Source organism: Caretta caretta, chromosome 2 (assembly GCF_965140235.1).
Source record: "Caretta caretta isolate rCarCar2 chromosome 2, rCarCar1.hap1, whole genome shotgun sequence".
In the NCBI taxonomy this organism is placed as follows: Eukaryota; Metazoa; Chordata; order Testudines; family Cheloniidae; genus Caretta; species Caretta caretta.
The window spans coordinates 267,051,326-267,078,576 of record NC_134207.1 but is presented as its reverse complement, the minus strand read 5'-3'; the positions used below and the strand labels follow the sequence as shown (position 1 = coordinate 267,078,576).

Here is a 27,251-nt window from a genome sequence, read left to right as displayed (position 1 = left end):
TGAGCCTGCACATCAAGTCAGTGGAAGAGCTGGGTTTGGCCACCAGGATTTCCTGGCCCCTAGCCCTGTGCACAGTATATAGTTCACCATGCTCCCTCTCCAGCTAAACTTGACTGCACTTTCCTGTGATCTCAAACCAGTACCTGGCTAGGCGGGAACTTCCAAAGAACTCTCCCATTTGCCTTTCATGCACTTAAGGGGTTGACAAGGTGTACAGCAGGTACAATGCTAACTGTCCCCTGAGTGTGTGTGAAAGAATCCACCATCTGGCTGTATATATATGTTAAGTGTGCAAGTCCCTCTAGAGCGCATTTGTAAGAGTAAAAACAACGAGGAGTCCTTGTGGCACCTTAGAGACTAACAAATTTATTTTGGCATAAGCTTTTGTAAGAGTATATACCAGGTAGGTCCAGTGTTATTCACAGCTGACTTATCCTGTCCTTATCTCTCTGCGATCTCTTCTATGCTAGTTCTTACGCCAGGCACATCACCATAGTATTTGAGCACCTGCAATGAGGGTCTTTCAGAAACACAGTCCACCCACTTTGCTGCCACCCACATTTAGAGGAGTTATCAGAGCTAGGTGCTGTGGATTTGGCTACCCATATGATTCAGTTTTGCAGGAGAGGGAAAACCTTCCTTTGCAGGGAAAAACCAGTGAGTATAAAGAGCCCCAGTAGCCAGAGGGACCCACTCTGTCCCTGCTTCCCTGGGAAGCCCTAAGCAGATTTCCAGTGCTTGATTTGTGCCAGGGCTTGCAAGGGCTGAACCCTGGCACCTCTAGGCTTGGCATTTCATAGCCCTGGCACCTCTGGGCTTGCCACATCAGTTATGAAAGTAAAAAATTTGCATGAGCCCTGGCACCTCTGTCATGACAAATTAAGCACTGGAAATTTCCCACTTGGTAGCTGGGCTGCCATCACTGTTTGGCTCTGAGAAAGAAGGGAAATTAGCATTTCTGCCTTCGCTTTTTGAATTTGTTTGTTTAGTGGTTGGTCAGCCTTCCAGCAGCCCACTGGCTCAGCCCTCATTAATCGTGGTCTGAGCCATTGCGCTCCTCCCAGACAGCCGCTGCTCTCAGCACCTTTGTGAGACTTCCAGGGCTTCTGGTGGGAAATGAAATGTTTTCAACTGTAATTGACCTTCACATTGGAGACTGCATGACCCATTTTTTATTCCTTGTCCTCTAGCTGCTATCTGGCTGCTCAGAAAGCAGCTCAGGCTATAACAAGCACAGAAAATAGAGCAGATAGCAAAAACCAAACATCCAAAAAAACCCATGCCTCACCACCTGTTTGAGTGCACTGGTGACCGCCTCTGAACCCACGCTGATTCCAGTACATTCCAGAGATTCAATGCAGAGGATATGAGTAAGGGGGTATAAATGTTAGGGAACCCAAGAGCCAAATTCTGTCCATTGTTACACCCATGCGTGCCCATGGACTTCAGTGGGTTATGTGGGTGTAACTGAGGACAGGAGTCAGGCTGGAGTATATGAGTAAATCTAAGGGAGTCCATGTTCATGTAACCAACGTGTTAAGAGAGCCAGAAGATGTAAATTACTTCAGCTCAGGTTCCCCTGGACAATTCTAGTCTATGCTGTTCAGTTCTTTTCTATCTCAGTTCTTATGCTGCCCTCATCACCGTAGTATCTGAGCCACTAAGTTTCCTATTCCATCCAGATACATGGAGTTCAATTGTTTTCCCATAAGAGAGACAATCTTCTTTTGCTAGCATACTCCTTGTATTTGCCTAGACCCAAAGGTGTGGTAATACATGACTGGGAGCTAGGAGTTCCAATCCCATCTTTTGCACACATTCCCTCTGGGGCTTTGGGCAAGTCACTTTGCCGTTCTGTGCCTTGGTTTCCCCACATGTATAATGAGGTTGATGAAACTTTCCTAGTTGATGCGAGGGCTAATGTTTATAAAGTGCTCTGCTGATTGTTACCTACAAAGTTTTCTATAGCCTCAGGTTTAATGATCCAGTGTATCTGCTATCAATAATGGAGGGAAAAAGTGAGATAACAGCGGATCTTGTAGGGAATGGAGGTAAAGCTAGTCCTCAAAAGGACAGGAGTGACACCCTGGGTAAGCAGGTACATTTGAGGGGTCTGGTTCCCATCCAGGGCCTCACTACAATACAGTGGGACACTGAAGCAGGGAATGGGTAAGAGGTGCCACACTGTGTTAAATTGGTCACTTGAATTGATTTCACATTCACGGCAAAGGAATGTGCCTCCCATTCAGCAGAATAACACATATGCTTTAATAAGATGTTTAATCACTTTTAATTTGAGAGGCTGCAGTCAGCTATTCAATTTAGCTGCTTGGTTAGTTGGCCAGGAGGGGAGACTGTCTTTTGTGACAGGGCAATGGTTGGCATAGGAGAGAGGGTATAAAAGAGAGGGAACTGGCATATAAACCAGGTCTGTCCTTCTCACTCTGTCTCGCTCTTTTCTGTCTTGAACACATAAGTGGATTAGAGCCATGAACCTCCAGACAAGGAGCCTTTCTTCTCTTTGACTAGCTCCGCTTGCTCAGAACAAAATAGCACTGAGTTCTGATTCATCAACTAAAGGCCCAGAGCAAGGGACAGGGGGAAATAATAAAGGAGAGGAAAAGGGGTCAAGGGAGCAGCGTCTCTTCCCTCCATGGTGGGCACTGCTGGCGTTTTGGTATACCCCTTCCCCCATTAACGGTGCCCGCCCCCTCCATTGCAAGGGAGTGTTAATCATTTCAGACCCAAATTTACCTCTGTCCCTCCCAGATCTGCTGCAGGATTTTTTCCCCCACTGTTTAGAACTGACAATGATTTGATAGATAGAGCTGGCAACCAACACAAGGGTAATCTTTCTACACTGTATGAACAGAACGGATCCTGTGACCTTTCTAGCTTCGCTCCTTTGCTGGGGTGGGGTGGTGACAGCTTTCGTTTTGAGTCTGCAAAATCGCAAGGGCCTCCTGCTGTGACTGTGCAACAGGCTCCGCAACCCTCCTGCCTACACAACCCTCCCGGCAACAGGCTCAGGTATCCGTCTATGTGATGGTAGCTAATTAGGAGGGAGGCCACAAGGACGTCTAGCATCTTCTTTAAGGGTGGCTGCTAGATCTGCTCTACCTTCCTCTACTGTTATCATGATCATGTTCCTCTCCCTCTCCCCTTAGTACTCTCGGTTTGCCTACCCTTGCAATGCTACAGTTGCACAGCTGCACTGCTGGAGAGCTTCAGTGTAGACATTCCCTTCCGTGACGGGAGGAATTCTCCCATAGGCGCAGGTAATTCACCTCCCCAAGAGGCAGTAGCTAGGTTGAAGGAAGAATTCTTCCATCAACTTAGTGCTGTCTAGGCGGGGGTTAGGTTGGCTTAATTACGTCACTGACACAACCCTGACAAACGTAACTGATTTGACCTAATTTTATAGAGTAGACCAGGTCTCAGTGTAATCTCTCCTTCCACATCAATCCCTGAGCTCTGATTGTCTGTCTTGCTCTCAGCTTCGTCCAGTTTGTCTTTCAGGTATTGAGATTCCTAGAAATAAACCCATTACTGCAGACACCCCAGAGCTGTTTAGAGAGGGACCGTTCCTGTCCAGACGTGGGGCATGGTGCCACTATGTATGCAGCACCAAGCTGTCAGCCTTTTTCACTGCCACATTGCACCGAAAACTCATATCTAGCCCTGCTGCCTTCAGGTTCCATGTTCAGCACCTCACAGAATCAGGCCTCACTGTTCTCCGTTATCACCCCCATCTCTCTTTCAGCATTACTACTTCCCAGGACCCAGGGATGGATGAAGAAGGGTCAGGGCTGTGGGACTAATTCTGATTTCTTCTGATCTATTTGGGTCACCACTGGGAGCTGCTCTGTCTAGCACTACTGCAGGGCTGGCAGAGCAAGAGGAGGATAGTGCATTTCACTGTACATCAGCGTTACTTTCCTGCCCTGGCATTGTGACTTAAAGGAGATGCAGCATTGAAAGATCAGCCTCTGTCTGGAGGAGTCCACTCCCTGTAGTGCAATGAGAGGGAACCGTTGTGAGCATGACATTTTTCTGTCATTGCTGGGTTGCCCTTTGGGCGTGTATGACTCTAAGGGAAATATTTGCCTCTCATTAGTATAATAACCTTTGCCCTCTGGTGCACAAACAGTCAGACAGCATGTTAGGATCATAAGAGTTAGAGATGGGAAATACCAATTAGATCAGGATGCTCTGTCCTCCCCCTGGCAGGGGATGTCTCAGATAGTAAAGTGATACTCACCTGAATCTAAAGATGGGCCTAGAGCAAATCCCTCATTCAAACCCTCCCAAACTGGAAAACTCTCCAGGTAGACAGGGTGAGCGATGCTCTTTTAACACTGTGCTTGATGGTTGTGGTTAAGCCTTGGAACCAGCCAAGAGGATTTTAAGCATGACAGGTCTTGTCTATGCTATTTTACATCATTGTTAGTTAACACATCTTCTAACATGATGCATCTTCCAAGTGTGAACAAGCCCTGACAGAAGTGAGGCTGGAGCGTAGGTGGCTCTGGCCTATCCTGATGATAAAGCTCTTTCCTTTACTTCTGCCTTTCCCCTGAAATGCCTGGACTCTGGCATATTGCTCAGATTCTTTCTTTCTTCCTTTCTTCCTTTCTTTCTTATATGCATGAGCCAGAACCCATTGTGCTAGGCACTCCACAGACAGAACAAAAAGGTGTTCCCTGCCCCAAAGAGCTGACAATCTAAGCATGAGACAAGAGACAACAGATGGAGACAGGAGAATACAAAGAAACAGTGAGACAATATTGGTCAGTACGGTAGGGCAGTGTTTTCAGCACACCTGTAGCCTAACCATTGTCAAGTTTTTTGTAGGCATCATGGCAAAGGAGAGTTTTAAGGCAGAATTTGCAGGAGGATAATGAGGTAGCTTTGCGGATATTTACAGGGAGGCCATCACAAGTGTGAGGGGCAGCATGAGAGAAAGCACAAAGGTGCTTATTTGAAAATTTGATGGAGGCTGACATGGCCGATCAGAGGCGGGAGTTGACATTTGGTAGTGAATGAGTGCTGGTGGATAGGTGCTGAAGGGCCTTGAAAGTGAAGCTAAGTAGCTTATGTTTGATGCAATAAAGAAGAGGGAGCTAGTGGAGGGATGCAAAAAGAGGGGTAGAAAGAACGAGGAGTACTTGTGGCACCTTAGAGACAAACAAATTTATTTGAGCATAAGCTTTTCGTGGGCTAAAGCCCACTTCATCAGATACATGCAGTGGAAAATACAGTAGGAAGATATATATATATACAGAGAACATGAAAAAATGGGGGTTGCCTTATCAATTCTTAACGAGACCAGTGGATTAAAGTGGGCTATTATCAGCAGGAGAAAAAAAATCTTTTGTAGTGATAATCAGGATGGCCCATTTCAAACAGTTGACAAGAAGGTTGGTTGACCTGGATGGTTATAAACTGTTCAGGAAGGACAGGCAGGGCAGAAAAGGTGGGGGAGTAGCACTGTATGTAAGGGAGCAGTATGACTGCTCAGAGCTCCGGTACGAAACTGCAGAAAAACCTGAGTGTCTCTGGATTAAGTTTAGAAGTGTGTGCAACAAGAGTGATGTAGTGGTGGGAGTCTGCTATAGACCACCGGACCAGGGGGATGAGGTAGATGAGGCTTTCTTCCGGCAGCTCACGGAAGCTACTATATCGCATGCCCTGATTCTCATGGGTGACTTTAATTTTCCTGATATCTGCTGGGAGAGCAATACAGCGGTGCATAGACAATCCAGGAAGTTTTTGGAAAGCGTAGGGGACAATTTCCTGGCGTAAGTGCTAGAGGAGCCAACTAGGGGGGGCGCTTTTCTTGACCTGCTGCTCACAAACCGGATAGAATTAGTGGGGGAAGCAAAAGTGGATGGGAATCTGGGAGGCAGTGACCATGAGTTGGTTGAGTTCAGGATCCTGACGCAGGGAAGAAAGGTAAGCAGCAGGATACGGACCCTGGACTTCAGGAAAGCAGACTTCGACTCCCTCAGGGAACGGATGGCCAGGATCCCCTGGGGGACTAACTTGAAGGGGAAAGGAGTCCAGGAGAGCTGGCTGTATTTCAAGGAATCCCTGTTGAGGTTACAGGGACAAACCATCCCAATGAGTCGAAAGAATAGTAAATATGGCAGGCGACCAGCTTGGCTTAATGGTGAAATCCTAGCGGATCTTAAACATAAAAAAGAAGCTTACAAGAAGTGGAAGGTTGGACATATGACCAGGGAAGAGTATAAAAATATTGCTCGGGCATGTAGGAATGATATCAGGAGGGCCAAATCGCACCTGGAGCTGCAGCTAGCCAGAGATGTTAAGAGTAACAAGAAGGGTTTCTTCAGGTATGTTGGCAACAAGAAGAAAGCCAAGGAAAGTGTGGGCCCCTTACTGAATGAGGGAGGCAACCTAGTGACAGAGGATGTGGAAAAAGCTAATGTACTCAATGCTTTTTTTGCCTCTGTTTTCACTAACAAGGTCAGCTCCCAGACTGCTGCGCTGGGCATCACAAAATGGGGAAGAGATGGCCAGCCCTCTGTGGAGATAGAGGTGGTTAGGGACTATTTAGAAAAGCTGGACGTGCACAAGTCCATGGGGCCGGACGAGTTGCATCCGAGAGTGCTGAAGGAATTGGCGGCTGTGATTGCAGAGCCATTGGCCATTATCTTTGAAAACTCATGGCGAACGGGGGAAGTCCCGGATGACTGGAAAAAGGCTAATGTAGTGCCAATCTTTAAAAAAGGGAAGAAGGAGGATCCTGGGAACTACAGGCCAGTCAGCCTCACCTCAGTCCCTGGAAAAATCATGGAGCAGGTCCTCAAAGAATCAATCCTGAAGCACTTGCATGAGAGGAAAGTGATCAGGAACAGCCAGCATGGATTTACCAAGGGAAGGTCATGCCTGACTAATCTAATCGCCTTTTATGATGAGATTACTGGTTCTGTGGATGAAGGGAAAGCAGTGGATGTATTGTTTCTTGACTTTAGCAAAGCTTTTGACACGGTCTCCCACAGTATTCTTGTCAGCAAGTTAAGGAAGTATGGGCTGGATGAATGCACTATAAGGTGGGTAGAAAGCTGGCTAGATTGTCGAGCTCAACGGGTAGTGATCAATGGCTCCATGTCTAGTTGGCAGCCGGTATCAAGAGGAGTGCCCCAAGGGTCGGTCCTGGGGCCGGTTTTGTTCAATATCTTCATAAATGATCTGGAGGATGGTGTGGATTGCACTCTCAGCAAATTTGCGGATGATACTAAACTGGGAGGAGTGGTAGATACGCTGGAGGGGAGGGATAGGATACAGAAGGACCTAGACAAATTGGAGGATTGGGCCAAAAGAAATCTGATGAGGTTCAATAAGGATAAGTGCAGGGTCCTGCACTTAGGACGGAAGAACCCAATGCACAGCTACAGACTAGGGACCGAATGGCTAGGCAGCAGTTCTGCGGAAAAGGACCTAGGGGTGACAGTGGACGAGAAGCTGGATATGAGTCAGCAGTGTGCCCTTGTTGCCAAGAAGGCCAATGGCATTTTGGGATGTATAAGTAGGGGCATAGCGAGCAGATTGAGGGACGTGATCGTTCCCCTCTATTCGACATTGGTGAGGCCTCATCTGGAGTACTGTGTCCAGTTTTGGGCCCCACACTTCAAGAAGGATGTGGATAAATTGGAGAGAGTCCAGCGAAGGGCAACAAAAATGATTAGGGGTCTAAAACACATGACTTATGAGGAGAGGCTGAGGGAGCTGGGATTGTTTAGCCTGCAGAAGAGAAGAATGAGGGGGGATTTGATAGCTGCTTTCAACTACCTGAAAGGGGGTTCCAAAGAGGATGGCTCTAGACTGTTCTCAATGGTAGCAGATGACAGAACGAGGAGTAATGGTCTCAAGTTGCAGTGGGGGAGGTTTAGATTGGATATTAGGAAAAACTTTTTCACTAAGAGGGTGGTGAAACACTGGAATGCGTTACCTAGGGAGGTGGTAGAATCTCCTTCCTTAGAGGTTTTTAAGGTCAGGCTTGACAAAGCCCTGGCTGGGATGATTTAACTGGGAATTGGTCCTGCTTCGAGCAGGGGGTTGGACTAGATGACCTTCTGGGGTCCCTTCCAACCCTGATATTCTATGATTCTATGATTCTAAGGTATGAGTAACAGTAGGGGGAAAATTAGCATGGGGAAATAGTTTTTAGTTAGTGTAATGACTCATCCACTCCCAGTCTTTATTCAAGCCTAATTTAATGGTGTCCAGTTTGCAGATTAATTCCAGTTCTGCTGTTTCTAATTGGAGTCTGTTTTTGAAGTATTTTGTTGAATAATTGCAACTTTTAGGTCTGTAATTGAGTGTCCAGGGAGGTTGAAGTGTTCTCCGACTGGTTTTTGAATGTTATAATTCTTGACATCTGATTTGTGTCCATTTATTCTTTTGTGTAGGACTGTCCGGTTTGGCCAATGTACATGGCAGAGGGGCACTGCTGGCACATGATGGCATATATCACATTGGTAGATGTGCAGGTGAACGAGACTCTGATAGTGTGGCTGATGTGATTAGGTCCTATGATGGTGTCCCGTTGCCCACTCTGTCCCTATTAGATATGTGGACAGAGTGGGCAACGGGCTTTGTTGCAAGGATAGGTTCCTGGGTTAGTGTTTTGGTTGTGTGGTGTGTGGTTGCTGGTGAGTATTTGCTTCAGGTTGGGGGGCTGTCTGTAAGCAAGGACTGGCCAGTCTCCCAAGATCTGTGAGAGTGATGGGTTGTCCTTCAGGATAGATTGTAAATCTTTGATGATGCGCTGGAGAGGTTTAATTGATGGAGTCAAAGGGTGGTTTAAGATGGGAGCAGCTACAGTATGTTTGTATTGTGAGCAGAAAGCTCCAGGAAAGACTGAGAGATTAAGGGGAGAATAAAGGAGGGGATGAGAGTGGGCACAAGGGAGACCAGGATATGTGATGATGGGGTCACTCACTGCGGGAAGTGGACGTGTTAGAGGAGGAGAGCAGATGAGAAACTTCTGTGACAGGGAACAAGGAGGAGACAGTTTCTTTCTGTGTATGTTGAGTCCCTTTTATCTACAATGGTCCTCAGAGTCTCTCCCATCCTCAGAAACCCCCACTCTGATGACTCTTCCTTTCTGTCTCCTGCTCTTTTTAGCACACTTTCTCACTTCCACAGGAATTTTTCAATCTACCCTGGAAGATGGCATGGTGCCCCCTGGTGGCACATTGGCAGGCATCTCAGCTTCCAACCTCGAAAACTAATTTTAAAGGTGACAAGAAGAAGGAGGCAGGAACATTGGATTTGTGGTATTTTTTTCTACTTTATGATGAAAGTCCAAAAGGTTTTCTCCTTTTTTTATCAAAAGTGTCAAGTTTTTGCCTTTCCTGATTTTGCTGGAGGATTTATTGGAAGTCTCAGAAATGAAGTTTATGAGCTTTGTCAGCCCTTCATTGGAGGCAGATGGGATGCTGAATCATAAACACACAGGTAAAATATATCTTTGTTAATCTCATATTTGAATTAAATAGGAGTTATACAAACAAAAAGCAAAGAGTCTGAAAATGACTGAATACAAACCAATGTTCTTCTCAGTTAATCAGCTGTATTTATGTTGTATCTCCGATGTCACAGTACTACTAGGTCTTCATAGAATCTTCCAGGAAAAACAGGGTAGACAGGACCAAAATTTCAAATGTAAAAAACCAGAAAGGAAAACCCCTTTAAAAATAACTTCAGGCCTTCTTTAGCCATCATAAAGAAGTGGAAAAGGCTGCACACTCCATTTTTTCCCCTTTGAATGTCACTTTTAAAGAACGACTCTTAAGTTACCATTACTAGCAGGGTGTTAGATAACACAGACAATGCTCCATCAACAAAGGACTCTCCTGGCGAGGAGTCCTGAAGTCCACTCAGCCTCCTGCTGGGTTCTAGGGCATTTTCATGTTTCTCTCAGACACTTCAGCAGGGGCTTTCCTTTTCTGTTCCCTGACGCAGCAAAATAGGTGGACTCACTGTGAGCTATTGAGGAGAGAACTGGGGATCTGCGGGTGCTTGAGAGACTCGGTTTCATCAGCCATGGTATTCCCAACCCTCGCTAAGACAGAGCAGTCAGGATTGTAAGGGATGTTCCCAATCCTTCCTGAGCCTGCTGGGTGGCTGAGCAGGAGTGTCTGTGTTTAGGTTAGCATGGGTCTTGTGACCTCTGATGGAGGGAACAGTGCCATTAACCACGGAGGATGGAAAGAAAGGGAGGTGACGGTGACTGTGAGGGTCCCAGTGGGTACTATCAAAACGACTAGCAGTGGGCCCAAGTGATATCTGTGAGAGTGGCTCTTATCGATAGCGGCACCATTGGTATCTGTAACCAGGTCAGGTACTTTTGCTCATTTGCCATAGGCAAATTAGAGACAAACAGGGCAATAGGGCAAATGTCCACCCCACCCAGCTGACATTCAGACAACAAACAGAAGAAACCAGCTGTTCTGCTTCCCTAGGAAATTGTTTGCTTTGCCTATAGAAAAGAGCTGGCTCTGTTGACACCAAAGGGACATTGCCAGAGGTTATGCCATGGTCAGAGGAAAGAACAGTGTGAGTAATAGAGACACTGACAGAAGCAGGCAGAAGCAGGCTCACTGACAATGGCATTGCACTATTTTCTCTCTAAGTAGTGCAGCTTCCTCTTCCCCATCTGCTGTCACACAGAGAGACCCACGTGGTTGGAAATTCTGTTGTGTCTTGTTCCCACATTGCTTCAGTGAACTTCAGCACCTGGCAAGCAGGCTCCCTTCCATTATTCCCTCCAGCTGCTTCTTTCTCATGTCACAGTGCTGCTCAAGTATTAAATTTATTTAATTTATCCCCACAACATGAGCTGAGTTAAAGTGTTAATTTGCCTGTTTCTTTTCTTATCCTCAGCACTTGCTATCCAACCTGCTCTGAACTGGTCCCTTGTTAAAATTTCTTAGCCTCACAACACCCATAACCTCCTATGGCTTTAATGTGGCTTTACATAGCAGCCTGGAGGACTGATCAGCAACGACAGAGTAGTAACACTACTGTGCTAATAAGCGATGGTCACATAAACACCACCTTATACTGGAAACCTACTGACTGCTATACTTACCTTCATGCCTCCAGCTTCCATCCGGGACACACCACATGATCCCTTGTCTACAGCCAAGCTCTAAGATACAACCACATTTGCTCCAACCCCTCAGACAGAGACAAACACCTACAAGATCTCTATCAAGCACTCTTAAAACTACAGTACCCACCTGCTGAAGTGAAAAAACAGATTGACAGAGCCAGAAAAGTACCCAGAAATCACCTACTACAGGACAGGCCCAACAAAGAAAATAACAGAACACCACTAGCTGTCACCTTCAGCCCCCAACTAAAACCACTCCAGTGCATCATCAAAGATTTACAACCTATCCTGAAAAATGATCCCTCACTCTCACAGATCTTGGGAGACAGACCAGTCCTCTCTTACAGACAGCCCCCCCAACCTGAAGCAAATACTCACCAGCAACCACACACCACATAACAAAAACAATAACCCAGGAACCTATCCTTGCAACAAAACCCAGTGCCAACTCTGTCCACATATTTATTCAAGTGACACCATCATAGGACCTAATCACATTAGCCACGCCATCAGGGGCTCGTTCACCTGCACATCTACCAATGTGATATATGCCATCATGTGCCAGCAATGCCCCTCTGCCATGTACATTGGCCAAACCGGACAGTCTCTATGCCAAAGAATAAATGCACACAAATCTGACATCAGGAATCATAACATTCAAAAACCGGTAGGAGAACAGTTCAACCTCTCTGGCCAGTCAGTAAAAGATTTAAGCATGGCAATTTTGCAACAGAAAAGCTTCAAAAACAGACTCCAGTGAAAAGAAAAGGAGTACTTGTGGCACCTTAGAGACTAACCAATTTATTTGAGCATGAGCTTTCGTGAGCTACAGCTCACTTCATCAGATGTGTACCGTGGAAACTGCAGCAGACTTTATATACACACAGAGAATATGAAACAATACCTCCTCCCACCCCACTGTCCTGCTGGTAATAGCTTATCTAAAGTGATCAACAGGTGGGCCATTTCCAGCACAAATCCAGGTTTTCTCACCCTCCACCCCCCCACACAAATTCACTCTCCTGCTGGTGCTAGCCCATCCAAAGTGACAACTCTTTACATAATCAAGTCGGGCTATTTCCTGCATAGATCCAGGTTTTCTCACATCTTCTCACATCCCCCCCACCCCCATACACACACAAACTCACTCTCCTGCTGGTAATAGCTCATCTAAACTGACCACTCTCCAAGTTTAAATCCAAGTTAAACCAGAACATCTGGGGGGGGGGGGGTAGGAAAAATCAAGAGGAAACAGGCTACCCTGCATAATGACTTAGCCACTCCCAGTCTCTATTTAAGCCTAAATTAATAGTATCCAATTTGCAAATGAATTCCAATTCAGCAGTTTCTCGCTGGAGTCTGGATTTGAAGTTTTTTTGTTTTAAGATAGCGACCTTCATGTCTGTGATTGCGTGACCAGAGAGATTGAAGTGTTCTCCGACTGGTTTATGAATGTTATAATTCTTGACATCTGATTTGTGTCCATTTATTCTTTTACGTAGAGACTGTCCAGTTTGACCAATGTACATGGCAGAGGGGCATTGCTGGCACATGATGGCATATATCACATTGGTGGATGTGCAGGTGAACGAGCCTCTGATAGTGTGGCTGATGTTATTAGGCCCTGTGATGGTGTCCCCTGAATAGATATGTGGGCACAATTGGCAACGGGCTTTGTTGCAAGGATAAGTTCCTGGGTTAGTGGTTCTGTTGTGTGGTATGTGGTTGCTGGTGAGTATTTGCTTCAGGTTGCGGGGCTGTCTGTAGGCAAGGACTGGCCTGTCTCCCAAGACTTGTGAGAGTGTTGGGTCATCCTTTAGGATAGGTTGTAGATCCTTAATAATGCGTTGGAGGGGTTTTAGTTGGGGGCTGAAGGTGACCGCTAGTGGCGTTCTGTGAGAAACTGCTGAGCTTGAATTAATTTGCAAACTAGATACCATTAACTTGGGTTTGAATAGAGACTGGGAGTGACTGGGTCATTACACATATTGAATCTATTTCCTTAAGTTAAGTATCCTCACACCTTCTTGTCAACTATCTAAATGGGCCATCTTGATTATCACTACAAAAGTTTTTTTTTCCTGCTGATAATAGCTCATCTTAACTAATTAGCCTCTCACAATTTGTACAGTAACTTCCAAATTATCTGTATGTATATATATATATCTATCTTACTATATGTTCCATTCTATGCAGCCGATGAAGTGGGCTGTAGCCCATGAAAGCTTATGCTCTAATAAATTTGTTAGTCTCTAAGGTGCCACAAGTACTCCTGTTCTTTTTGAGTTATCTAGTACGAGAAAACCCCTGTATTTGGGATGTGAAGGGGTCTGCTCTGTTTGCAATGACATATTTTGGATTTGTTAATATCCTAGGAGACTGGAATATGTCAGTCAGGCATCTCAATTCCCTGAGCTGGGAAATCCAGGGAGGTAATCTAGGTAATCTACATATGTCTGCTTAGCCCTCCTACATGTACAAGACTTGAAGGAAACCCACGCTTTTAGTTCAGATTCCCTGCCACACTCTTGGGAATTATACTGAAAGCCATGAGATCAAACTGCTTAGTACTGTCATGCATTGCATTTATTCATTGCTTTGTTTTCAAGATAGCAACTTGATTATATGCCGCATCATGACCCTATGGATTCCGTATGTCTCCACTTTTGATACTTATAAGGTTTGATGGGTTGTAAGTATAACAAATAAGCTGGAAGTGGAAGGAGGGCTTGGGGCAACCGTTTTAATAGTTGTATTTTCATTGGTTTAGCACAGTGACAAACCCCAAAATGTGAGGAGGGAATCTATTAAGAAAGGCAATAGGTACAATAGGTCCAATGCATTATTAAGGATCTACAACCTATCCTGAAGGATGACCCAACACTCTCACAAATCTTGGGAGACAGGCCAGTCCTTGCCTACAGACAGCCCCCCAACCTGAAGCAAATACTCACCAGCAACCACATACCACACAACAGAACCACTAACCCAGGAACCTATCCTTGCAACAAAGCCCGTTGCCAACTGTGCCCACATATCTATTCAGGGGACACCATCACAGGGCCTAATAACATCAGCCACACTACCAGAGGCTCATTCACCTGCACATCTACCAATGTGATATATGCCATCATGTGCCAGCAATGCCCCTCTGCCATGGACATTGGTCAAACTGGACAGTCTCTACGCAAAAGAACAAATGGACACAAATCAGATGTCAAGAATTATAACATTCATAAACCAGTCGGAGAACACTTCAATCTCTCCGGTCAAGCGATTACAGACATGAAAGTTGCGATATTACAACAGAAAAACTTCAAAACCAGACTCCAGTGAGAGACTGTTGAATTGGAATTCATTTGCAAATTGGATACAATTAACTTAGGCTTGAATAGAGACTGGGAGTGGCTAAGTCATTATGCAAGGTAACCTATTTCCCCTTGTTTTTTCTTATTCCCCCCCGCCCCCCTCGGTTCCTCAGACCTTCTTGTTAAACCCTGGATTTGTGCTGGAAATGGCCCACCTTGATTATCATACATATTGTAAGGAGAGGGATAACTTTAGATAAGCTATTACCAACAGGAGAGTGGGTTTGTGTGTGTGGGAAATAAGGGGTGGGGGGGAGAAAACCTGGATTTGTGCTGGAAATGGCCCACCTTGATTATCATACACATTGTAAGGAGAGGTTTCAGAGTAACAGCCGTGTTAGTCTGTATTCGCAAAAAGAAAAGGAGTACTTGTGGCACCTTAGAGACTAACCAATTTATTTGAGCATAAACTTGTAAGGAGAGTGATCACTTTAGATAAGCTATTACCAGCAGGAGAGTGGGGTGGGGAGAGAGAAACCTTTTGTAGTGGTAAATACCCATTTTTTCATGGTTTGTATGTATAAGAACATCTTCTGTTTTTTCCACAGTATGCATCCGATGAAGTGAGCTGTAGCTCACGAAAGCTCATGCTCAAATAAATTGGTTAGTCTCTAAGATGCCACAAGTACTCCTTTTCTTTTTGCGAATACAGACTAACACAGCTGCTACTCTGAAACCAGGTACAAGAGTGCTCTCCAGAGCGGGGTGGCACCTGGGACTCTGTAGGGACAAGGATGCCTCATGATAGCTGGGATTAGTCCTGAAGAAGGGTCCTGGCAGGAGGAAGAAGGGAGCGGAGATGGGAGCCAGAAATGGAAACATTTACTAGCACACCCAGACTTTGCAAAGCTCAATTTGGAGTGACCTGTGTTGGGCCCTCTTCAGCTCTGTGCTGAGTTATGAACACCCCATTGTTGTTATTCTTATTGCCATGCAGCTAGAGACCTCACCCAGTTACTGGGGGCTGTGACAGGAATTGTCGCCCCACACAGGGGGGTAGTTGCTGGGGGTCACGAGGGGGAATTGTCACCCCACATGAGGCAGTTGCTGGGGGTCGTGAGGGGAATTGTCACCCCACACGGGGGGGGGGTTCCTGGGGGTCGTGAGGGGAATTGTCACCCCACATGAGGCAGTTGCTGGGGGTCGTGAGGGGAATTGTCACCCCACACGGGGGGGTCGCTGGGGGCCGTGAGGGGAATTGTCACCTCACACGAGGGGGGGTTGCTGGGGGCCGTGAGGGGAATTGTCACCCACATGGGGGGGTTGCTGGGGGCCGTGAGAATTATCACCCCACACGCGGGGCTCTCGTGGAGGGCCGTGAGGGGAATTGTCACCCACACGTGGGGCGGTCGCTGGGGGCTGTGAGGGGAATTGTCACCCCACATGGGGGGTCGCTGGGGGCCATGAGGGGAATCGTCACCCACACAGGGGGGGTTGCTGGGGGCCGTGAGGAGAATTGTCACCCCACATGGGGGGTCGCTGGGGGCCGTGAGGGGAATTGTCACCCCACACGGGGGGGGTTCCTGGGGGTCGTGAGGGGAATTGTCACCCACATGGGAGGGTTGCTGGGGGCCGGGAGAATTATCACCCCACACGCGGGGCTCTCGTGGAGGGCCGTGAGGGGAATTGTCACCCATACGTGGGGCGGTCGCTGGGGGCTGTGAGGGGAATTGTCACCCCACATGGGGGGGGGTTGCTGGGGGTCGTGAGGGGAATTGTCACCCCACATGGGGGGTCGCTGGGGGCCGTGAGAGGAATTGTCACCCCACACGGGGGGGTTGCTGGGGGCCGTGAGGGGAATTGTCACCCCACACGGGGGGGGTTCCTGGGGGTCGTGAGGGGAATTGTCACCCACATGGGGGGTCGCTGGGGGTCGTGAGGGGAATTGTCACCCCACACGGGGGGGGTTCCTGGGGGTTGTGAGGGGAATTGTCACCCACATGGGGGGTCGCTGGGGGCCATGAGGGGAATTGTCACCCCACACGGGGGGGGTTCCTGGGGGTCGTGAGGGGAATTGTCACCCACATGGGGGGGTTGCTGGGGGCCGGGAGAATTATCACCCCACACGCGGGGCTCTCGTGGAGGGCCGTGAGGGGAATTGTCACCCATACGTGGGGCGGTCGCTGGGGGCTGTGAGGGGAATTGTCACCCCACATGGGGGGGGAGGTTGCTGGGGGCCGTGAGAGGAATTGTCACCCCACACGGGGGGGTTGCTGGGGGCCGTGAGGGGAATTGTCACCCCACACGGGGGGGGTTCCTGGGGGTCGTGAGGGGAATTGTCACCCACATGGGGGGTCGCTGGGGGCCGTGAGGGGAATTGTCACCCCACACGGGGGGGGTTCCTGGGGGTCGTGAGGGGAATTGTCACCCACACGGGGGGGGTTGCTGGGGGCCGTGAGGAGAATTGTCACCCCACACGGGGGGGGTTGCTGGGGGCCGTGAGGAGAATTGTCGCCCCACACGGGGGGTCGCTGGGGGCCGTGAGGGGAATTGTCACCCCACACGGGGGGTCGCTGGGGGCCGTGAGGGGAATTGTCACCCCACACGGGGGGTCGCTGGGGGCCGTGAGGGGAATTGTCACCCCACGTGAGGCGGTCACAGAGTCTGGGGCAGCACAGCTCGGAGTTCGAGAGGGCGGGGCGCGAGAGAGGCGCATGCGTATTACATTCCACAGGGTCAGGGCCACGAGCCGCCGCGCGGCTTCCGAACGGCTCTCGCGGTCCCTCGGCGGGCACCGTACGGGCTGTGGCGAAGGGAGAGGCAGAGCAGAACGCCTGGGGCAGGATGTTCGTTGAGCTGAACGAGCTGCTGAACGCCTCCCCGGAGAGGCCCGAGCAGGTGAGGAGGGGCTCGGTCCTGGCTGCCGCCCGCCACCGTCCTGATAGGATGTGGGGGACCCGATCGGGCCTACGACTCCCAGGATGCACCGCTCGGTCACGGACGAGCAGCGCCTGCTGGGAGCTGTAGTCCCGTCCTGCCCCTCGGCTCAGGAAGGAGCGTTGCATGCCGGGAGCTGTAGTCTGTGTGGGGCCGCTCTGCCTGCTCGGGGAGCGTTGGGTGCTGGGAACTGTAGTCCCCGCGAGACCTGCCCTGCCCACGCGGGCCAAAGGGGGGCGTTGAGCCTGCGGGGCGCTAGCTGCCTCGAGGGGTCCCTGTGCGGGCTTGGTGGTGGCTCTGCCTCCTTCCCCAGGGCCCCTGGCCAGACAGGCGGACGACCCCCAGCTCCGCCTCCCCTTGGGGCTGCAGGTCCCAGGGGTTCCCAGACTTTCCCCCCTGAGGCCCACCCGTGCAGCTGCAATAGGCTCTGTGGCCCACTAGGAGCGTGCAATGGGGCGTGCTGGGACCAGGGCCGGCGAGAGGCTGAAGGGGCCAGGCAGGTGCCACAGGCAGCCCCCGCCGACACCCTCTGCCTCAGCAGCCCCCCGAGTGCCTCCTGGCAGCCCTGCCCCCGTCGCCCACCCAGCACCCTAGCACGCCTCACAGGCACCCGCTGCCCAGGAACGAGGTAAGGGCTCGGGGCAGCCAGAGCTAGGCAGAGGCAGGCGCTGGGGCCAGACCTGCCCGTTATCTTGACGGTCCAACTCATGGCTTTGTCCAGGCAGAAACAGAGCGGCACTGCTGAGCCCCGGTCCCTGGGGGGGCCACTGGACCGATGCTACAGGGGGCCTGCCAGCCACGGTTTGTGGGGAATGGCCACGAATCCTCCAGCTGCCCTGGGAGCTGCCGCCTGTCAGGTTTGGCCCCTTTTCCTCACCCACCACTCGGCGGCTCCACTTTTCCCTCTGCTGCCCACTGCGGGTGCTGGGCTCCACCAGCCCTGGGTGGGGGCCATCACTGGCTGCTACTCTGCCAATGTACACAGTTGGGGTGAGGGTTGGAGGGACCCCATGCCTCTCCCAACTCCGCCCATGGCAGACCACCTGGGACTGTGTTGTGGCCCACAGTTTGGGAACCCCCGCCCCAGATGATTCTGACACCCCCTTTGGGCTGCTGGATGCCCCCCTTAGTTGTGCTGCCTCATCCCTGGGGCTGTGGGATCCCTGGCTGGCTGGATGACCCCCCTGCTTTGCTTCCCCTGGAGCTGCATCCCCCATGTGTTTCCCTGTGACTGCAGGTCCGGTCTAATCTTGCATCTTGGAAAGGCAATAAGCGGGGCCCAGTGTCCTTTCCTGTTTCTCCAGAGTTCCCCCAGCCTGTGGCATGAGGTTCTCTGAGAGGGGCTGTGACCCGTGTCCAAACCATGTTCTGAAGTGTCCCTAGCCTCTGTTTGCCAGAAGGCAGGAATGGGTAACAGGAGATGGATCACTTGCCTGTTACCTGTTCTGTTCATTCCCTCTGAAGGATTTGGCATTGACCACTGTTGGAAGAACTTAAGAACATAAGAATTGCCCTACTGGGTCAGACCAAGGGTCCATCTAGCACAGTATCCTGTCTTCTGACAGTGGCCAGTGCCAGGTGCCCCAGAGGGAATGAACAGAACAGGTAATCATCAAGTGATCCATCCCCTGTTGCTCATTCACAGCTTCTGGCAAACAGAGTCTAGGAACACCATTCCTGCCTGTCCTGGCTATTAGCCATTGATGGACCTATCCTCCATGAATTTATCTAGTTCTTTTTTGAACCCTTTTATGGTCTTGGCCTTCACAACATCCTTTGGCAAGAAGTTCCACAGGTTGACTGTGTGTTGTGTGAAGAAATACTTAACATAAGAAAATAAGAATTGTCATACTGGGTCAGACCAAAGGTCCATCCAGCCCAGTATCCTGTCTACCGACAGTGGCCAATGCCAAGTGCCCCAGAGGGTAATGATCAAGTGATCAATTACTTCCTTTTATTTGTTTTAAACTTGCTGACTGACAGGATACTAGGCTGGATGGACCGTTGTTCTGACCCAACATGGCCGTTCTTATGTTCAAATTGTTTGAATATATGATGGAGCTGCCTGCGATAGTGGGCACTTGACTTATTGCCCCAGGAGGCCTCTTCCAGTCCTATGTTCTTATCATGTTCTGCTGTGCAATTCTCTTAGCCCCTGTGTCACTCCAGTTTGGAGAATTGAACATCCAGCATCCCTGTCCTTATGGTTATGAGTTGAGATATCTCCCCCTCCACTTCTCTGGATTCCCCCTTCTGCCATGCAGGGAAGACCAGGCATTACGGTTCTGATATTTCTTTGACTACTTCCCCTCCAGCCTCCCTAATCCCTACATCGCCGTCTTCCCATCAGTACAGAATGCTGCAAGATCATCTTCTTTGCTAGTTCTGAGACATCACTACTCCCAGTAAATCATGTCAGTGGCTCCCTTTCTTTCACCAGACCCTGAGCTTGTCAGAAAATTTGCACTGGTGTAACTATTTTGATGTAGTTATATTGGTCCAAACCCCTAATGTAGACATACTACATCCTTGCAGCTTCATTCAGTAACTTACTACATTAATGTAATCATACTTGTGCACATTTGCTTACTATACACAAGCCCTAAGTTTAATTTTTTTGTCTTTACTTGCAAGGCCCTTAACAACTTGCCCCTCTCTTCTTGTGTCTCACTGTATCTCCATCTCAATTTCATTTGCTCATTTATCAGCTTCTTATGCAAACCTCTCCATGCCTTCTGCCACTATTCTCCTCCAAATCCCTCAAGACCCACTTCTGCTGGGACCCTTCTAAAAAACCAACCAATTAATGATGGCCAGGTTGGGGTAGCAATGTAGATAGCTGATTTCTGCTTTATTTAGTTATAATAATACTCACAAAAATGTGTATCTGTATAATGTCTGTTCCCCTTCTCCCAATGCTTTGCATGTCATTTGCCTTTGTATGTCCTGTCACTCCTGCAAAGACTTATGCGTATGTATATCTTTATTCAAGTGAGTAGTCCCGTTATGTTACCCATATGTGTAAGTCTTTAGGATCAGGCCCGCACGTTGTAAGCTCTTTGAGGTAGTGGGGGACTGTAGTATCTTCCTATGTGTTTGCATAGTGTCTAGCACAATGGGGCCTTGATCTAGATTGGAACCTCCAGGTGCTCCTGTAACACAAATAATAAATAAGGTTTTTTTTTAAAAAGTGGGGAGTGGAGCAATCCTTTTTTGACAAAAAACCTTTCAGGTTTCCATAATACACCCTAATGAACCCTCTCCTTACTTTCATTCAGGTCACTTTAACTCCCCACCCTTCCCCCACCCCTTTAATCCCCAGTGAGACTTTGGTTTGTCTTGATTTAGGCCCCCATCCTGCAATCAGATTCTTGTGCGCAAACCCTTTGTACATGTGGGCTCCTGTTGACTTCATTTTGTCCTACTATAGGTAGAGCTGGTAGCTGCCTATAGTTAAGGTTGCCTGACACTTACCATTATAAGACTCTGTTTTCAGTTGTTTATAACTTTGCTAAACTTCTACCATTCAGGCTGAAATTGTCCATGCCAGGTGTCCGCCTGAGGCTGAATTGTTGTGGTTTATTTGGCAATAAAAGCAAAGATTTTTGAATTATAAGTACTCTTTATTTGTTTCCACGCAAGGTATGATACCTCATAGCACCTGCAAATCAACAGGCACTTTTATTAGTTCCTTACATTGAATCCTAGGCCTTAACAATCACAACTGCTTCCTAGCATACCAAATGTAATTAACCATTGTAGTCCCAAGCATAGCAAGAAATATTACTGGTTTTCATCTTCGAAGAGTTGCCTCAAGGCATCCTGATTCTTATTGCTCCACGTTGCGCCCCTCTAATAGCCCTGGTGTCTGGCTGCTCAAAATCAGCAGCCAGGTGTTCTGCCTTGGCAGTCCACCCCTGAGTAAACTATTCGCCCTTCCCTTCACAAATATTATGCAACATACAACACGTGGCTATAACCATGGGAATATTTTCCTCATTCAGGTCTAACCTACCATATAGGCATTACTAGTGTGCCTTTAATCGGCCAAACGCACATTCAAGGGTCATTCTGCACCTACTTAGCCTGTTGTTGAACTGCTCCTTACTGCTATCTAGGTTTCCCGTGTACGGCTTCACGAGCCATGGCATTAAGGGGTACGCTGGGTCTCCCAGGATCACTATGAGCATTTCAACTTTCCCTATGGTGATCTTCTGGTCTGGAAAGAAAGTCCCTGCTTGTAACTTTCTATACAGGCCAGTATTCCTAAAGATCTGTGCGTCATGCACCTTTCCAGACCACCCCACGTTAATGTCAGTGAAATGCCCACAGTGATCCACAAGTGCTTGCAAAACCATGGAGAAGTACCCCTTCCGATTGATGTACTTGGTCACAAGGTGGTCCGGTGGCCAGAATTGGAATATGCGTACCATCTATCGCAGTTAGGGAACGCCATCCACAATTTCACACATGTTGCCAAGAGGTCATGGTCTTTCGCAGCAAGATGCAATTAATGGCCTTGCACACATGCATTAACACAGTCCCAATGGTCGACTTCCGCACTCCCAACTGGTTCACAACTGAACAGTAGCAGTCTGGAGTTGCCAGCTTCCACGCTGTGATCGCCACGTGCTTCTCCACCGAGAGGGCAGCTCTTATTCTGGTGTTCTTGCACCGCAGGGCTGGAGCAAGCTTAGCAAACAGTTCCAGCAAGGTGGCTTTCCACATCCGAACGTTCTGCAGCCACTGCTTGTCGCCCCAGACTTGCATAATGATGGGATCCCACCACTTTGTGCTAGTTTCCCGAGTCCAAAAGCGACATTCCACTGTGTTCAGCTCCTCCATGAATGCCAAAAGCAATCTAATGTTGCTGCTTTCCATGTCAGGACACCATGTTAAGCAACTGTGACTGCCGTTGCCTTTGTAGCTTCAAGATCAACGCCACTGCCACTCATGATGTGCTAGTGAGAGTTATCAGAACAGTGGAGAGCCGTGTGGGATCCATTCCTGCAGATAGATGTGTCAGGGAAAGTAGAAAACAAAGGACATTGAAAAATGCTGCAAACTGAAGATGGAAGCACATGGAATGCTGGGACGGAAAGCCGTGCATCATAGGGCATTAAGCCCGGACCCATGATGCGATGCAATCCCCTCCGCCTTCCCACAAGATCTAGAGGCAGAAGGGGGAGAGCTGCACTGTGGGATAGTTACCCACAGTGCACTGCTCTCATTGGTGATGCAAGTGCTGCAAGTGTGAACACGCTATGCCTCCAGTGGAAGACAATGTGAAACACAACAATGGTTTTCTTTAAGCGCTTTTTCATCAGCGATTAAGCTCTCAGCAAAAAAACTCTGCCAGGGTAGACATAGCCTAAGTGTTTATTATTAGTGGGAACAGACCTGTGGTATATTGCACAGCATGCCGAAAGACAGGCTACAAAACCAGTTGTTTAATCTGAGATCTAGTCCTGTTTCCTTCATTGTAGTCGGGGAATTTATCTGGAACCATTCTAGCCACACTGAGTGCATGTTGCTCTGTGTCTTCCCCCGGGTTAGCTCATTTCTACAGTTGTTATGTTATCAGGGCATCACAGATCACCGACAAGAGAAATTATATGTCCATTACATGTATACAGACAGCATTTGGCCTTAGACCTTGGAGAACCGATTTGAAAGATTTCGTCAAGTAAGTTGCATTGTCACTTATGAAAGCAGATACTTTTGTCAAAGTTCGCACTGTACTTTGAAATGGTTTTAATTTTCACTTGAGAAACTGTAGTGTAGTTAACAGCATCCAAATAAATGCAGTTGGTGAGCACTATTGTTAGCTTTCCTGCCCGTACGTCTTCAGCCTTGCCAGACATAAAATCAAACAGAACACGCAGTACATGGTTGTCTTGTTCATCTGTGGACTCATCCAAAATGATTGCAAAAGACACATGAGTTAATGTGAGCCTTTATCTCCTCAAAATGTGTAGCAAAAACCTTTGGAAGGTAGTCCTGTCGTAGCTGATTTGCACTTGGTAAGCAACTGGCATTTTCTACATTCCGTTGAATGAACTCATACAGCTTTGGGTGATCAAGTTTGTCCAATGGTATATTAGCACTTGCAAATGCATCCACAAGTTCCATTCTAGCTAAATGAGGGTCTCAGAGCTCTCTGTCATCTTCTTAGAAAGAGAAGAAATTGTTTTTGGAACTTTTCGTTTACCAGCAATGCACTCTCTGCAGCCCTCTTTCTGCTTTGATGGGTTTCCAAGTCTGTGGCGCTGAACCATTTTCCGATGTGTGTGATCCAATAAAACATTGCAACTTGTATAAAATTGTTTGTCCTCATCGGCGTGTAGAATTTGGAAGCCAAATCTGCTGCAGTAATCATTTTTGAGGGTTTTGATTTACTTTGGACACTCATTTTATAGTAATTGCATGTGTCTTCTGGTAGGCAGGCAATTGACATCACAACACTACAAAACCTCCCCAATGTCCATATCTACCAATCAGTGAGTTGAGCCCTGAGTATGATTTGCTGCTGTTAAGTGTCAATCAAAAAATTCTGTCAAGTGCCTCACCTTTCTTTCTGTTATTATTGAAATAAGCTAATAATTGCCCCTGAAAGGGGGGGCAGTTCCCTGTACAATGTCCCCTCCCCAGGCAGCTGCAAAGGGAGAGGGATAGGAAGTGAGTGAGGAGAAGGAGGTGTAGAGCTATCTGCAGCCAGGAGAGATATCCAAGAGCAGTGCTGCAGGGAAAGAGCAAGTCCTGTCATGCCCCAGCCCTGCCTGGAGTAGCAGCTAGGAGCCCCCTGCTGGGATGCTCTCAGCAGCACAGGGAAGATTGGACACAACTCCACAAGCCTCCTGCAGCTGCAGGAACCTCAGGCTGCTTGCCCAGTCCCAGAGAGCGTCCTGCAGCAGGGGGAGGCACCCGGAGGTTGGTTTGGTCGGGTTTCACGGGGAAGGGCGTATTTCACGGTCCCTGACGCATTTTTCATGCTGTGAAATTGGAAGGGCCCTACTTACCCGATCACGCCTCTAGGCAGAGTTCCTCTGGACGGTGTCCACTGACTAACACCTTTGAGGAGCAGTGGGCGCTATCTGGGGTTCTCTGCTTGGTGTTCTCCTCTGGAGCCCTAATTTTCAACCTTTGACTTTATGCCTGTTCCTGCGTTTTCATTTGTTGTCCCCTGCATTGAGTTGTGGCCTGGGTCCAATGGCTCCTCCCACTCGGTTGATACTCCTTCTTGTCCCAGTATTGGCAATTTATGCTACAATTCGCGCGCCTCCCCCGCCTCCAATTTCTCACTACTGCTGCCACCAGTGGCAGACTGGTATTTAGTGTTTTACCGTCATGTTGTCTAGACCTGCTCTGAATATAGTTAGACTACACACAGTGGTCAAAACTTCAGCAGCCACCTGCCTCTTACTTACACTAATGTGCCTGCTATTGCTACTAACAGTAGAGCTACACCAGCAGTAACAACAGTAGGAAATTCTGGAGGGCAAAAGGCTAGGGTAGACATAGCCACAGCATCCAGTCACTATGCTTTTGTAGTGTACACTGATGAAGGTAGCTGACTAGAACTCCGTGGTGACAAACGTGTTTATCCTGAGCCCAATGCCAGCAGGAACAGGCTGTTAGTTTTCCAACTGAAATCAGCCTGCTACATCTGCGCTGGGCCAGAAGAAAACCTTAAAATGAATTTCAGACAGAGCTGCACCGTGTTTGAACAATATTTCTGTACCCGGCTACAGCTTTGGACTTGGCAGGGCAGTAGCACAATCTGGGCACACTTACGACCATTTGGTCCTGTTCATATTTCAAGACCAATCCATGCTGGGAGCCAATCATAGCTCTCCTAATGTGGTAGAATTTATAGAAGTAAATGGGACCTGAGTCTCTTCCTGAATCTAAGGGTTTTGTTGCTAATTGTAAGGGACGAATCTATAGAGGCAGCTTGAGGACCAGTCTGTACTGTGTAGGACTCTTCCCTATAACCAGTCACAAATAGTAGTGGAGACCCCCTCATAGCTGTGTGCCTCAATCAACATAGATTCTGCCGCTTTGTAGCTGTGGTGGGGGGAGGGAGATCAGCATTTTAATTTTGCCACCTAGAATCATAGAAGATTAGGGCTGGAAGAGACCTCAGGAGGTCATCTAGTCAAACCCCCTGCTCAAAACAGGACCAACCACAACTAAATCATCCCAGCCTGGGTTTTGTCAAGCCAGGCCTTAACCTGTAAGGATGGAGAGTCTACCACCTCCCTAGATAACCCATTCCAGTGCTTCACCACCCTCCTAGTGAAATAGTATTTCCTAATATCCAACCTAGACCTCCCCCACGGCAACTTGAGATCAAGGCTCCTTGTTCTGTCATCTGCTACCACTGAGAACAGCCGAGCTCCATCCTCTTTGGAACCCCCCTTCAGGTAGTTGAAGGCTGCTATCAAATCCCCCCTCACCTCTCTCCTTTCTTTAAGGTTCTCTGCTCATTGTTTTCCAGGGGAAGCTCACATTGCTGCGTGACACCAAGACAGATGGCAGCTTCCTGGTGCATCACTTCCTCTCCTTTTATCTCAAAGGTATGTGAGAACGTGGAGCTCTGCAAAGAAGATGTGACTTGCTTGGCCCTGGTAGAATCATCCAGCCGACACATGAACTATGTCTGATGGGATAGAGCTTGGTTTTAGGGAGACTGTGCCCTCTTTTGATTAGAGCAGGACACTGGGAGTCGGACCTCTATTCCTAACTTGTCTTTGGGCTTTCTCTGTGACCTTGGACAAGTCATTTAATCTCTCTGTGGTTCAGCTTTACCATCTGCAAAATGCATAGCATACTTGGACGTAGGGATGTTGTGAAATTAAATGAATGTTGTAAAATGCTCTGGCTTGTTAGGGCTGGAAGTTGCTATATAACATAAGCTTATTCACTACCCACACATTTTGAAATGTAAAAGGAATATTATGTAACAAATGTCAGCAAACTTTCTGGTACATGACTGTGTTTAAAAAAGAACAAACAAGAACCCAGCCCAAATGGCAAGTTGAGTAATAGTGTCTCTCGTGCTAATGATTCACCTGCTACAGCAGAGCAGGCCTGTCTAGTTGAATTGTTTTAAATACTATTGTGAGGAGCCCTGGACTTTTCCAAACCTCTCATGGCAAAGCTGCAGTTCTGGATAAATCGGTTTGGATTGTGACATAATGTGGCTCTCAGGAACCAGCCTTCTGAACCTGCATTGATGTTTAGCACATAGGTGCTGGTACATCAAATGCTGTCCTCCGTTATGCCTGCGTATCCTGTTGCACTCAGTGAGGTTGCATGGGTGTCCCTGAGGGAAGAATTTTGCCAAACTTTTCCTTCATTTGAACTGAATGTAAAATATTGAGCGCTTTTGAAAGTGAAGGATGTATACAGCTGCATATTGACCTATGCACCGTGCAGGCTTCCCATCCTGGGTTTCTAATGGACTTCAGTTCTGATCCTCAGCACTCCCTTATAATCTAGTTCTGTGTCCTGGCCCAGCTCTGTCAGTGCACTGCATTTCTGAGCAGCAAACACCCTTTGCGGTCCTGGAATCCCTCACAGTGTTCCATCCATGTGCCACAATCCTGTCCTCTTAGTCCTGAGACCCACCCAAAGCTACCATGCTTGCTCCTCTACTTTATCTGGGTGTTCCTATAGCACCCACTGCTAGAGAAGCTTTGCTAATGAACCTCAGTCCAGCCTTGCAACACCCCCTGTTTCACTGCAACTCTGCCAGTGATCCTCAATCCTGATTGGTAGCACATCCGTATTGTTTGAGTATAATGTCACTGTCTAGCAGAAACTGCCCAACTGGTTGGTGGCTTTCTGACATCATT

General features: G+C 48.2%; 1 protein-coding gene across 2 annotated transcripts in view; it reads left to right on the top strand.

The window, feature by feature from the left end:
* Positions 1-17,165: 17,165 nt before the first annotated feature.
* ELP6 (elongator acetyltransferase complex subunit 6) overlaps positions 17,166-27,251 on the top strand; it is a 46,290-nt gene continuing 36,204 nt past the window's right edge. Inside the window, exons 1-3 of one of the 2 annotated variants that reach the window (XM_048837306.2) lie at positions 17,170-17,352; positions 18,113-18,248; positions 25,892-25,970. In XM_048837306.2, the coding sequence (XP_048693263.2) occupies positions 18,204-18,248; positions 25,892-25,970 (124 nt within the window). In that variant the 5' untranslated portion in view covers positions 17,170-17,352; positions 18,113-18,203. Of the gene's footprint in view, positions 17,353-18,112; positions 18,249-25,891; positions 25,971-27,251 lie in introns of both variants that reach the window. The other variant, XM_048837305.2, reaches the window with a different exon arrangement.